At 35.6% G+C, this 12,073-nt stretch overlaps 1 protein-coding gene across 1 annotated transcript in view; it reads right to left on the reverse strand.

The window, feature by feature from the left end:
• The window catches only part of APLF (aprataxin and PNKP like factor), a 68,393-nt gene that overhangs the window by 27,812 nt on the left and 28,508 nt on the right, over positions 1-12,073 (reverse strand). Inside the window, exons 6-7 of the mRNA XM_006909531.3 lie at positions 7,883-8,064; positions 162-511 (exon numbers count right to left, since the gene is read on the reverse strand). Coding sequence (XP_006909593.2) covers positions 162-511; positions 7,883-8,064 — 532 coding nt within the window. The remainder of the gene's footprint in view (positions 1-161; positions 512-7,882; positions 8,065-12,073) is intronic.

Here is a 12,073-nt window from a genome sequence, read left to right on the forward strand (position 1 = left end):
CTGAGAGGGTGCAACGAGCAGACACATGATAAAGCTCCTAACCTTTACGCCAATGTGTTTTATTAGGCTTTTAACACACGATAGCATATATCTACATAGCTACATGCTATTGAAATAATGTAAATAATGTAAAAAATAGGCTACCTGTAATTTTATTTTACCTGTAGCAGTTTGCCCCATACATGCAGGATGTCCTCTTAACCTTTTCTTCAGAACCTTGTAGAACTGAATGAGTGGCCTTTGCATGCAAAGTTCCAGGACTGGAGGGAGCAGAACTGGACTCAGGTTGAGACCCCTGAGACTTATCATGGAAGGATTTGCCTTGGGCGCTTGAACAACTCTCAGAATGGCTCACTGCCTCTTCTTTATTTGGAGTTCCTTTAGCGATGGTTTGAAGTTCAGAAAATTTACCGAGTTCCTCTATTGGGATTTCGTTTCTCTGCGTATTAGTTTTAATATTAGTCACCTTTGTGTTACTTAATGTAAATGCAGAATATGATTGTGGCACTTCCTGTAAGACAAATCAGAAGAAAAAAATAGAAATAAATGAAATGTGTTTTGAAAGAAATATGTAAATTTAAGCATAAAAGCATGAAACTACAAGATTTGTATAATATGCATATTTTAAAAACTTTAATATTTACATTTTAGTTATTAAATACCATTTTTATGTCTCTAGTTTAATAACTTTAAAACAATATATAGTTACTATAAAAGGAATTTACAGTCATATCAAACCTTTATAATCATGTCAAACATTCAGTGACAAATAACCAGAGAAATACAAATAAAACATAACACAACATTTGCTTTCATTTGAATATAATCTTTCCCCAAAAACCTACTCAGCTCTTAAATTTCCTGTTCAACAATGTGAACACTCTTAACATGTACTTTCCTTATAATTTCTTATAAGTTACTGCAATACTTTATTTCTATCTTCTAAATTTACTCATGATTTTTTTCCTATAGCTGAATGGTAAAACTGCTCCTCGCTCACCTTTTCATGAAGCTATGTTATGACCAATTCGGAAAATAAACATGATTCCTTTCACATGGTCTGAATAAAAGTTTCAGTTTAACTAATTAGAGGTGTTTTGAACCAAGTAAATATGCTCATTAGCAGTGCAGAACCTTTTTAATTTGTATTTATCACCAGCACAAAGAGTATCCCTTGTTTTATTCTATTAAGAATGACCTTTTAATTATTTATACTTTCTGTGGAATAGAAACATTGCTCATACATGTGAATGCTCATCATTTATAACTAAGGACTCATGTATACTGCCTGCCATCTGAGAAAAGCTGATTTTAATATTACTTAATATCCAAGAGCTATAATTTCTTGAGAAAATATTAACATGACTTCTTTTGAACTAATTAAGTGTTTTGATATTTTTTTCTTAAGAACACAGTATGTAACTTTAAAATACTATCCAAACTGACTAAAGACCTTACAAAAGACACCTAGGTCTTATCGTGTTTCTTGTATAGTAATAAATAACCTATAGGAAAAGCAATCATTAGGCTACCTCTTGGAGTTGACCCTCAGCTGGTGACATTTATGCTGCATTCCTCTAAAACAGCAGTCCCCACCCTTTTTGGCACCAGGGACAGATGCTCCTATGAGAATCTAATGCCTGATGATCTGAGGTGAAGCCAAGGTGGTGATGCTAGCGCTGGGGAGCGGCTGCAAATACAGATGAAGCTTCTCTCTCTGGCCCTCCACTCACCTTCTGCTGTGTGGTCCGGTTCCTAACATGCCATGGACAGTACCAGTCCATGGCCGGGGAATTGGGGATCCCTGCTCTAAAACACACTCTTTTCTCTCAAGCTGCTCAACCATACCCCACTCTCATCTCCCTCTGCGACGGGACCAACTGGCACATACCAGAGACTGGAACTCGGGGGTGGGAATGGGGCAATCTTGACCCACCTCCCCACTTGGCAGTCCCCCACTGGGTCAACTCTCACCAGTTTTCTTTTCCTCGGTTCAGGTACTAATAGAGCAGGTCAGCAAATCCACACTGGCTAAGCAGATGTCCAATTAAATGCCAGTCTCACAAGTAATTCTCTTAGAGTGCATCTCTTCTCTTGATTTGAGAAAGGGAGAAAATAACTTCTCCCCACAAACATAGCACTCCCTCACATCTTAAAACCCTCTCGTTCCTCAGTTCTCTCTGTATAAATCCTGGGGGTGGGACAGTGAACACTTACTTCTCATACCTTTTGATAAGTCCTATGGGACAAGGTCTGGCTCTCATTGGTAGGGGCTCCTTTTAAACATGACACTTATGCATAATACTTTTTTCCCCAGTTTTAGGCCTTAGCAACAGTTTGGAGACAAAAGAGCCCACTCAACATCCTTCATAAATTATAGGAAAAAAAGAAAAAAGGACATGGCTAGGGAAGTAGTTAAATAAATTAGAATATATTCTTACCATGAAACACCATACAGAGGTTGAAAGGAAAGAAGTAGATCTCTCTATATATATCTAAAGATTTTTTAAATTAAATAAGAACAATATACATACTATGATTCCATTTATTTTTTAAAGAAAATGTCCTATATATCTAAGTGGGAACTTACTTGTGTAAATCCAAATGAAAAGGTTTAGAAGGATACAAATCTAAGTATTGGTAGGACGATGGGACTGAAGGATGAGGGAAATTAAGATTTTCACTTTTTACTTCACATGCTTCTGAATATTTTTGACAATAAGCATGTATTATTTGCCACTTAAAATAAAAAACAAACCAAAGAAAATGAGATGAAATATAAGATATGAAACACCTGATACCTTATTTCAACTCCCTCTATTTCCATGAAATGCAAAGGATTTGTTGTTTTTTTTTTAATATCATCACAAAGTATGTTTAACATGTTAATTTATTCTTAAAAAGAATGATAAAGTCACAAATATCAATATATGGATCAGGAGCTCTCAAATATATTTTAAGAGTCACAAAAGCTGGAATTCATAATGGAACTCCATGAAATATTGATATTCAGTAGACCCTTGGCATTCAAGAATCTAACATTCATGGTTTCAATTATTTATAAATGATCCCAAAATCCATTACATGCAGTAATTTGTAAGTTTGCTGAGATATAAATTTGTACTGTGCCAATTACAAAGCTCATGAGCAAGTCACTGAACTGGCAAAAGAGGGGACAGGAAGGATAAAAGGTGTGCTATATTTGGAAGAAGTAAGGGAAAGGCAGAGAGCTTCATATTTTATGAGTACCTACATTGCTTAGATTAGATGAAAATGTGATGAAAGAAGTGTGGGAGGCTAGAGATTCATTATAGAGAGACCAGATCTCCTACACTGTAAAAAAACATGTGAGAGACCTCAGGGATCGAGGAGCATGGATCTAGTGGAAGGTGACCTTGGTGCTTGCAAGCAGCTGGAATGTACTATTATTAAGGCTATTGAAAGAGCCCAACACTAGCCCTTCCCCATCCTTCAACCATCTGAGGTTTATATGTACTACAAGGGACAGAATAAAGAACTTCCCCTAATATGAGTCAACGAGGTAATGTGTTGTTTCCAAGCTGTCCTTGGAATGAATATCTTGTGTTAATAAGATGCCTTAAAAGCCCTGCATCAATCCTATGACCACCTGCGTGCTAAAGACCAAAAAATCCTAAACTCTACCTCCAAATACACTCTTGAAATTCAAACTCATATATTCAACCACTAGCTAGGTATTTCTTCCCAAATATCCCATGAACCTCAAACTCAAAATGTCAAACCTGAAATCCTCCTTCTGTGTTCCAACCATAGTTTCAGCCAACATGATTTATCTGTTCATTCTAGCCGGAACCTTGGAGGTCTATCTTCCCTCATTCTTTCCCTCCTTTCCCTCGCTTTCCCCATATCCAAGCAACAAGTCCTGCAGCTTTGCTTCCTAAATATTTCTTTAATCCAATGCCTTTGCATCATCCTTAATGTCACTGCCCTGGGTCAAATTTTCTTTATTTCTTGTTTGTGTTGATGCCTTAATCTCCTCCCTCATCCCTCTGTCCTTTATCTTGTGTTCTTTCAATCTGTCCTCTGAAGAGCTGCTGGGATTATCTCTGTGGCTGAAAATATTTCAAGGTTCTCCCCCTAGGAACCAGTTCCCAATGCTGGCTCCCCCTCATCTCACACTGCCACCTACTCTGTACCAAGAATTCTAAGAACAGTAGTTCCTGGCATATTATTTGTATTCCCTTTGCTCTTATACCAGCTGTGCCACCTACCTGGGATGGACTTCTAACTCTACCTCTTCTGCACCTGGGTCATGCCTACAATTCTTCTCTTAAGATTCAGCTCAGATCACTTTTTTAGGAACCCTTCCCTAGGAATCCTCCATCTGGTTTAGGTCATCTTCCTCACAGCTTCCAAAAAAGTCAGTGTGGTCACATTATTTTATGATTTGAATTATGTCTCCCACAAAACTATGAAATCCTTATTAACAAGACTATGAGCTCTTGTAATCCCAGACCTTAGCACACTGCTTTATTTATAACAGAAAGACTGTTTAGTGTAACGATTACTAGAATAATCTTTGAAGTAAAAAACCAGCATTGCCATCTCTTAACCTTCGACCTTAAACAAGTTGATTTAAATTCTCAGAACCTCAGGTTTCCTGATCTATAAACCGGGATATAATCAACACACTTCCCAAGATTTTCTAAAAATTAATTGAAATAATTATATCTAAGTGCTGGGTCTAGCCCAGAATAAGAACTCACTAAATGGTCAGGTTTTTTTTTTTTTTTTTTAGTTGTTACTATTAATAGCTTAATTAATGCCACCATATTACTATTTGCTTATTGACTGACTGAATGAATGAATGAATAACAAATAAAAAAATGTTTCTATGGGACCGATCAGAACTATGCTATAAATGATACTAACTCAAATGACCAATCAGGAAGGAGCAAAGGGTATAAGATTCCTTGATGTAGTAAACTAATACTGAGGAGCCCTGGGGGATACAGCCTTTCTTAAGAAATAGCTATGTAGAGTTATAGTCTTCATCTCCACTGCTATGTCCACGATGAAAAATGACTAAGACTCCATAGGAGGCATCTATATGCAGAGAAATTAGATACTTAATAGCCAGCTTATTTGCTTCAGCAATTACGACCACAGGACAGAGCTGGCAGTATAACTGGAAATGGCTCTCACTGCCAAAGTATCCAACTGAATATACTCTCATATACTCCGAATGAAATGTTTGCAAGTTTGCTTCCAAATTATATGGCTACAACAGAACTCTCTAGCCATGATTTTTATCTTCCATGTGAGACCAACTTTCATTTCTGTCTATTAGACAGCTTTCATAGATATGCCTCCATTGCCTCAAGCCAAACAAGCCCTCCCCTTCCCTTTCCCAACTGCCACATCTACTGCTTCCCCACTCCATCCACCCTCGCCGAGGCACCACTCATGTGTGTGAAGCCACTTTGGGTGCTCCAGCCTCAGCTAAGTTCCCAGCTGAATACAGCCCAGCTGACACAAAACTGTCACAAAAGAAGTGCCTAGCTGAGCCCAGCCAGCCCACAGAATTATAAGAAATAATAAATCATTGATTTCTATGTGAAGTCACTAAGCGTTAGGGTAGCCTGTTTCCCAGCAATGGCCTGTCGATATACTTCACGAGACTATTTTGCTTAAGTTGTTTCAGTTAGATTTCCTTCTCTCACTTACAACTGAGTCCTAATTAGATTGTGTACAAGACAGAGCATCCTTTTCTTTAAAGTTAACAGATTCAAACACTCTCATTTTCACTCTCAAATTAGACAATTACATAACTGGTAAGGAGCTGCAGAAAGACAAAAGAGAACTGATCAAAATGGACTCTTTTAGAGCAATTATCTGCATTATCAGAAGTTACTAGAGACAAAATTCTTGAAGAGTCTAATACATATGGTAGAAAAACCCATTGTGCCCAGATGAAAAGGTCTACGTTTGAGGCTCAAGGTCTTTAGCAATGTGATCTAGGCCTCAGTTTCCTCTAATTTGTTGAACAATGATATATTAGCAGCTCTCAATTCTGAGTGCATATTGAGAGAATTTATTTAAAATCATGCTAACGTACTGGCTGCACAGACCAAATGAGTCAGAATCTGAACAGTAGGACCCAGTGGGGGGAAGGTGATTTCTGCCCCTTCTCTCCACTTCTTTTCTTACTCTTCCCCAGGAGAATGTGATTTGATCCTTTCCAAGTAAACTGATCCCAGCCTACTCTGCAGGCCTGGCCAAACTGTTCTTAGTCCCTTATAATTGCCAATCTCCCACCATTAGGCTAAACAGGTGGGCCTAGCCTATTGTTTTCGCTCATTTTTAACTTTCCCTCCCACCTGCTCCACACTTAGACACCCCTTGAGGACCAGCTGCAAGACAGTGTTAAGACAAACTGGGCAGGGACAGAGGGTGCGGCTTGAAAAGGCCTGCTTGGGTCTCAGCCTAAGTCATCTTCTCTGGCCCAGCTTTACCTGAGAGCCCTGCATAAAGGGTTACGAAAAGGTTATGAAACCTTGAGCTCTGTTTCTCCTGTGCTGTGAGAGGCGAACCTCCTTTGGAAATCTTAAGATAGAGAGCAATTGCAAAAAAAATTGATGTCTTCAAAATCTCTAAATACCTCAAATATTTTGGATCTGTTTACTGGTCCTCTCTATACTCTTATCAATTATGAAAGTGTTTCTGAAAGTTTTACTTGTGATTACCAAACTTTATGGGTTGAAATTAACATAGTAAAACATGTATACTAGATTGCTTTCTGAAAAAAATAATTTCTCTTCTTGGAAAAAGAAGCAGTCATATTAACATGTTCAGAGAGTAGAACATGTTAGCACTCAAAGAAAACAAGTTTTACTTTAATAAGTTTTTATGGCCACTATATGTGAGTCAGAAAATGTTTTGTTTTCATTTATTAAACGACTCTGTAAGTAAGCAAAGGAGTTGAGCCTATAGTGATTAGACCCCACTTCTCTAGCTGGAAGAAAGGATCCAGTGAGAAGTTGGATCTGCTCTAACGGGAGAGGCAGCAAGAGAGAAGGGAAGACGGTAAACAGCCTGACCCTCTGAAATGCTGCTGGCCTTTCTATCATTCCAGTGCACACTATTCTAAAAGCAATCCTACTCCTTTGGCTCTCATTGAGACTAAAGGAGTCTCAGTGAGAGCCAAAGGAGGGGACCCACAGAGCTCGGCCACAAGTCTACATGATTGTGAAAACTGTCACCTAAAGCCACCCCTCTACTGAAGGGAAGAATACCTGACCTCTCTGCCCAGGGGCCATCTCTTTTATTTTCTTCTCTCTCTCTTTTTAGATGCATTCAACATAGGCCACATTTTCTGTAAGTACCCAGTGTTAAAAGAATACTTAAGTCAGCCAAACCATTTTAGTGAGTTAGCAAAAACCAAAAGAGAAGGTTTATAAAGACTGTAAGTTAGCCCAGAAGTAATCCTGCAACAGGCTATTAAGAATGAGCTCATTAGTTGTTCTCCTCTTCACAATTATCTAAGAAGTTGGTTACATGCACTTGAGAATGACCAACAAAATAGGAGAAACCAGATTTTCAGAATAGAGGTACCAATGATAACTAGAGTCAAGTGGTCTCTACTTATTTCCCAGTCTGAAAATTTCTAAATTAAATAGCTTTCTTTTCAACAATGCAAATACTCTTATTAAAGATTAGTTTCAATAAACACTCCTGCCCCCCAACTCCAAAAAATCTGGGCTAGATTTTGTCTTTACAAATGTCACCAATTCATTAATAAAAAAAGCAATTTTGGTTTTTCCTTGCTGTATACAACATATAATCCATTCCTATCTAGAATACTTGATAGAACAATTGAACAATGAATTCTTTAAAAAATCACCTTGGGTGAAATGATAGATTTTTCCTGATCAGCATTTTTGCACTTTTTTCCTGTGTCTTGCACTGGTGATGTACTTTCTGAGCTTCCCGGTGAAATCAATCGCTTTCTTCCTTGGTGTGTTATGTTTACTTGGGTTTTATCTTTGCAGGTTCCTTCTTCTGGACTTTCCTGGGTTACTGTATCTTAAACACACAAAAGCACACAGACACAAAGAAAAAGGAGAAGAAAATTATCTCCTACATCTTCAAATACCAATAATCTACACCCAAAAAAAGGAAAAAGATAAATGGGCAAGTAAATCAAAGTTCCATTTATATTAATGCCAACTTGAAAACACTTATTTGCAAATCTCAAAATGTGTTAAGTAGAACAACGGCCAAGAGCTTCAGCCCTGGCGTCAGCCAGGCCAAGATGCTAGTGTGAGCAGGCTCCATCCTTTAACCATTTCACCTCACCTCTGTGAACTTTGGTTTCATCATCTGGAAAAAGGGAATTATAATTATAAACTGTGTAGGAGAGCACCTGATATATGTTAGCTATCATATATATATTTTTTTATTTTAGCACTGAATTTTTCTAACAGAAAATCTGACATATAGCTATCTGATGAATTTTACATATACTTATTGAGCCCCTAACTTCCACAGTGAGGAATTCAACTTGTTATATGAAATACATATTAAGAACCCAAAATGACCCAAAAGGGAGAGTGACCTCTATGAACTTCACCAATGAAGAAAATAAGTATAAGTAACAATGAACACTGTATTCTATGTCACACTTCCCAAGGTTCAGTACAGTCAGGAAATTTAAGTTAGTATCACATTTTGTTAACAAATTCATGAACTATCTAATCAGAAAAGAAGAAAGATCTACCTCCTTTAAGAGGAAAATCTTCATGGTTAGTTGTTATCTTCTCTATACTCAAATGATAGATAGCTTCATAAGGACAGGGACTTTGTGTACCTTGTTCTCTGTTTTACCCCTTGTGTCTCCAATACCCAGAACTGTGCCCAGAACAAAAGTGGTGCTCAGTAAACATGCTTGACTAAATAAATTTTGAACATAAACAGAATCTGTCCAAAGATTCCCTTGAGAGCCTGGATATAGGTATGTAAGGCCATCCATAGTCTAATGTCGTAAAGCAAAAGTTTTCCGCAAAAAGCTGGAAAGTAAATATTTTAAGTTCTGTGGGCCATATGGTATCTTTCACAACTACCTAATTCTGCCTTTGTAGTGTGAAAGTAGCCACAGATAATACATACATGGATGAGCATGGTTGTATTGTAATAAAATTTTATTTACAGAAACAGGCAGTGGGCTAGATTTGGCTCATGGGCTATAGTTTGCTCAGAGCTGTTCTAAAGGATATTCAAGTAGCCTAAAAAAATACTCTATTAAGTTCAGGAAATAAATATTAATCAAGTATGTACTGTTCATATTATTAAACAGCTAAATCAGGTGAACCAAAATAAAAATAATGCATTTACCAAAAGAAACTTATGAATAAACTAATAACTAAACTTTACCTAAATTATTTAAATATTTGTTTTGAATCTAAGTTAGAAAGCATTCCACATCATTTTAGAAACTGTCAGAAATACGACTAAACAGGACTGTACAGCTTGGTGAAATGAATAAACAAATGCTACAACAGTTATGAATTAGTCAAACCAAAGGAAATAACCAACTATGGTAATTGCTTATTATGCTAAAAACTAAAAATGTAAGTTAAATAAGATATAGCTTCTGCCCAAATAGCAGTTTGCTACATTCCAAGTGTCAACATGTACATAAAATCCTAAAGTTAAAAAAATATATATTTAAAATATTCATTTTTTTAAAAATCCAAATTCTCTAGTACAAATATTCTTTCTAGTGACCACAGCTCATTTCTTTTGCATTGGAAGAAGCCATTATGATATTGTTGTTAAAATGTTTTTCACAAAGAGTGCATAAAATAAGTTAATTGGCTCTTAACAATCTTTGTATTTGGCATAGCAAATATTTTTCTAAGTCCAGGATAGGTACGGTACAGTTAAATGATAGAAATATAAAAGAAATTAACTATTAAAACAAATCAGTTTATTTTACTTACGTGAACTATTAATAACTGCATTTACTTATATGAGCTGTTACACTAATATGCATATGTCATTAAAATTACATTCATCCAATTTTAACCTCCAAAGGTTAAAATCAGTTTTATTAATAATTTGATGTAAAGCTTTCTCAACTTTTTCCTAAGTTTAAGCAAATATATCTACAAATATGTACACATAAATACAAGCAGGGCTAAAAGTATAAATGCTCTTATTTCTGTGGATTAAATACCTAGAATTTCTGGATCAAAGTGTGTTGCATATTTAAAAAGTTAAGAGATATGGGCAAGTAACTTTAAATGACTGTACCATACTTATATTTCCACCAACTATGTTCAATGATACCCATTTCTGTCAGCACTGGTTACTATCAATTGCTTAGATTTTGATAAGTTTAATGAACAAAAAATGGTATCTGGTTGTTTCGATTTACACTTTCCTATCTGACAGTAGTCATATACTTATTGGCTTTTTGTATTTCTTCTTCTGTAGTGTGTTATCTGCAATGCCCAAAATTTCTACTGCTTTTACCTTCTTTTTTGTTATCAAGTAGACAGCTAATAAAAACCTTCTATGTATTTTATTAGTACGATAGATATCAACTAGCATATTGTTCTCTAGTCTGCTATTTGCCTTTGACTTTGTGTATAGTGTCTTGCATACAAACATTTTTTTCATTTTTAATCTAGATAAATTTGTCAATTTTCCCTTATTGTTCTAGGCTCCTATCATCTTTATTAAGTCTCCTGGAAGTAATAAAAATATTTTCCCCATATTTTCTCCAAATGCCTTAATAGTTTTAACTTTTACATTAAGAATATTAATTCAGTAGAAATTTACTTACTAATATGGTATGAGTTACTGCTCTACTATTATTTTCTTCTAAACTGAAAGCTAATTTTCTCAATGTCGTTTATAATAATAATGCATCCTTTCCACATCAATTTGAACTGATAATTTTTTATACATTAAATGTATGTTATTCTAATCTGTTTCTAAGTGTTTCATTCTCTTTTGCTGGTCTAACTTACCTTTCTTATACCAGAACTATCAATTGTAAAAAGCAGGCACCAGGCCCAGACTGTGATGTAGGAAAGCTCTATAAAGAAACATATCTATCTCTGTTATTCAAATGGTCCTTGAGCATATGTGGAAAACCCCTCATTCATTTTCTACAATGCTGACACAGCTCTACTGTCAAAATCTGACACAGATGGCACACATGGAGAAAAATATTAACCACATTTGTGAATATAGGTTAAAATGTCCTAAACTAAATATTAGCAAATCTAATCTAACAGAGTATGAAAATAATAAGCCATAATGATAAAACTGAACTTATTCCAGGAATGCAAGCGTGTACCACAGGAATCCTACCAACATAATCAATTACATTAACACATGAAAATGTAAGACTCTTTCTATACCAAAATTTTTTTCAAAGAATTCAACAGTCATTCATGAAAAAACTAAAACATCCTAAACATGAAAAGAGTATCAAAATTGAATACTAATCTTATTAAATGCTGAAATACTAACAGAATTTCCTATTAAAATCAGAAATAAGACACAGATGCCAATTTTGCCCATTTTTATTTAAAATTTATAGAATCTAGCTCATGACATAAGACAATAAAAAATTTTAAAAGCAGTAGATAGGTCAAAAGAGTCAAAAGCATCATAATTCTGTAGATATGATTATATAGCTAGAAAATCCAAGAGGCTAAAAACCTATTGATTAGATCTTTTAGTAGCATGGCTAGAAATAAATATATAGAATAACTAGCATTTTAAGTAAATTTTGAATTACACTCAAATTAAACAAAGTCAGTTCAATATTTATAATCTACACTGAGTTGTCATACAAAAAATATTCAGAATACAAAATGAAATGCAAACCGAATGGTCTGGGGACTACTTACTACTTCAATCTTTACCAGCATGTGCTACTTTTCATGACTCCAGGTTGGAGAGTTAGAAGATGGGGAAAGAAAAGTACTACAGAGTAACATGATACCAGTGAAAATATAAAAGTTCCTTTTTCAATCTAGCAAGAATGTCATAACCTAGGAGTTATGACTTGTCCTGG

This window comes from Pteropus alecto, unplaced genomic scaffold (genome assembly GCF_000325575.1).
Source record: "Pteropus alecto unplaced genomic scaffold, ASM32557v1 scaffold131, whole genome shotgun sequence".
Taxonomy (NCBI): domain Eukaryota; kingdom Metazoa; phylum Chordata; class Mammalia; order Chiroptera; family Pteropodidae; genus Pteropus; species Pteropus alecto.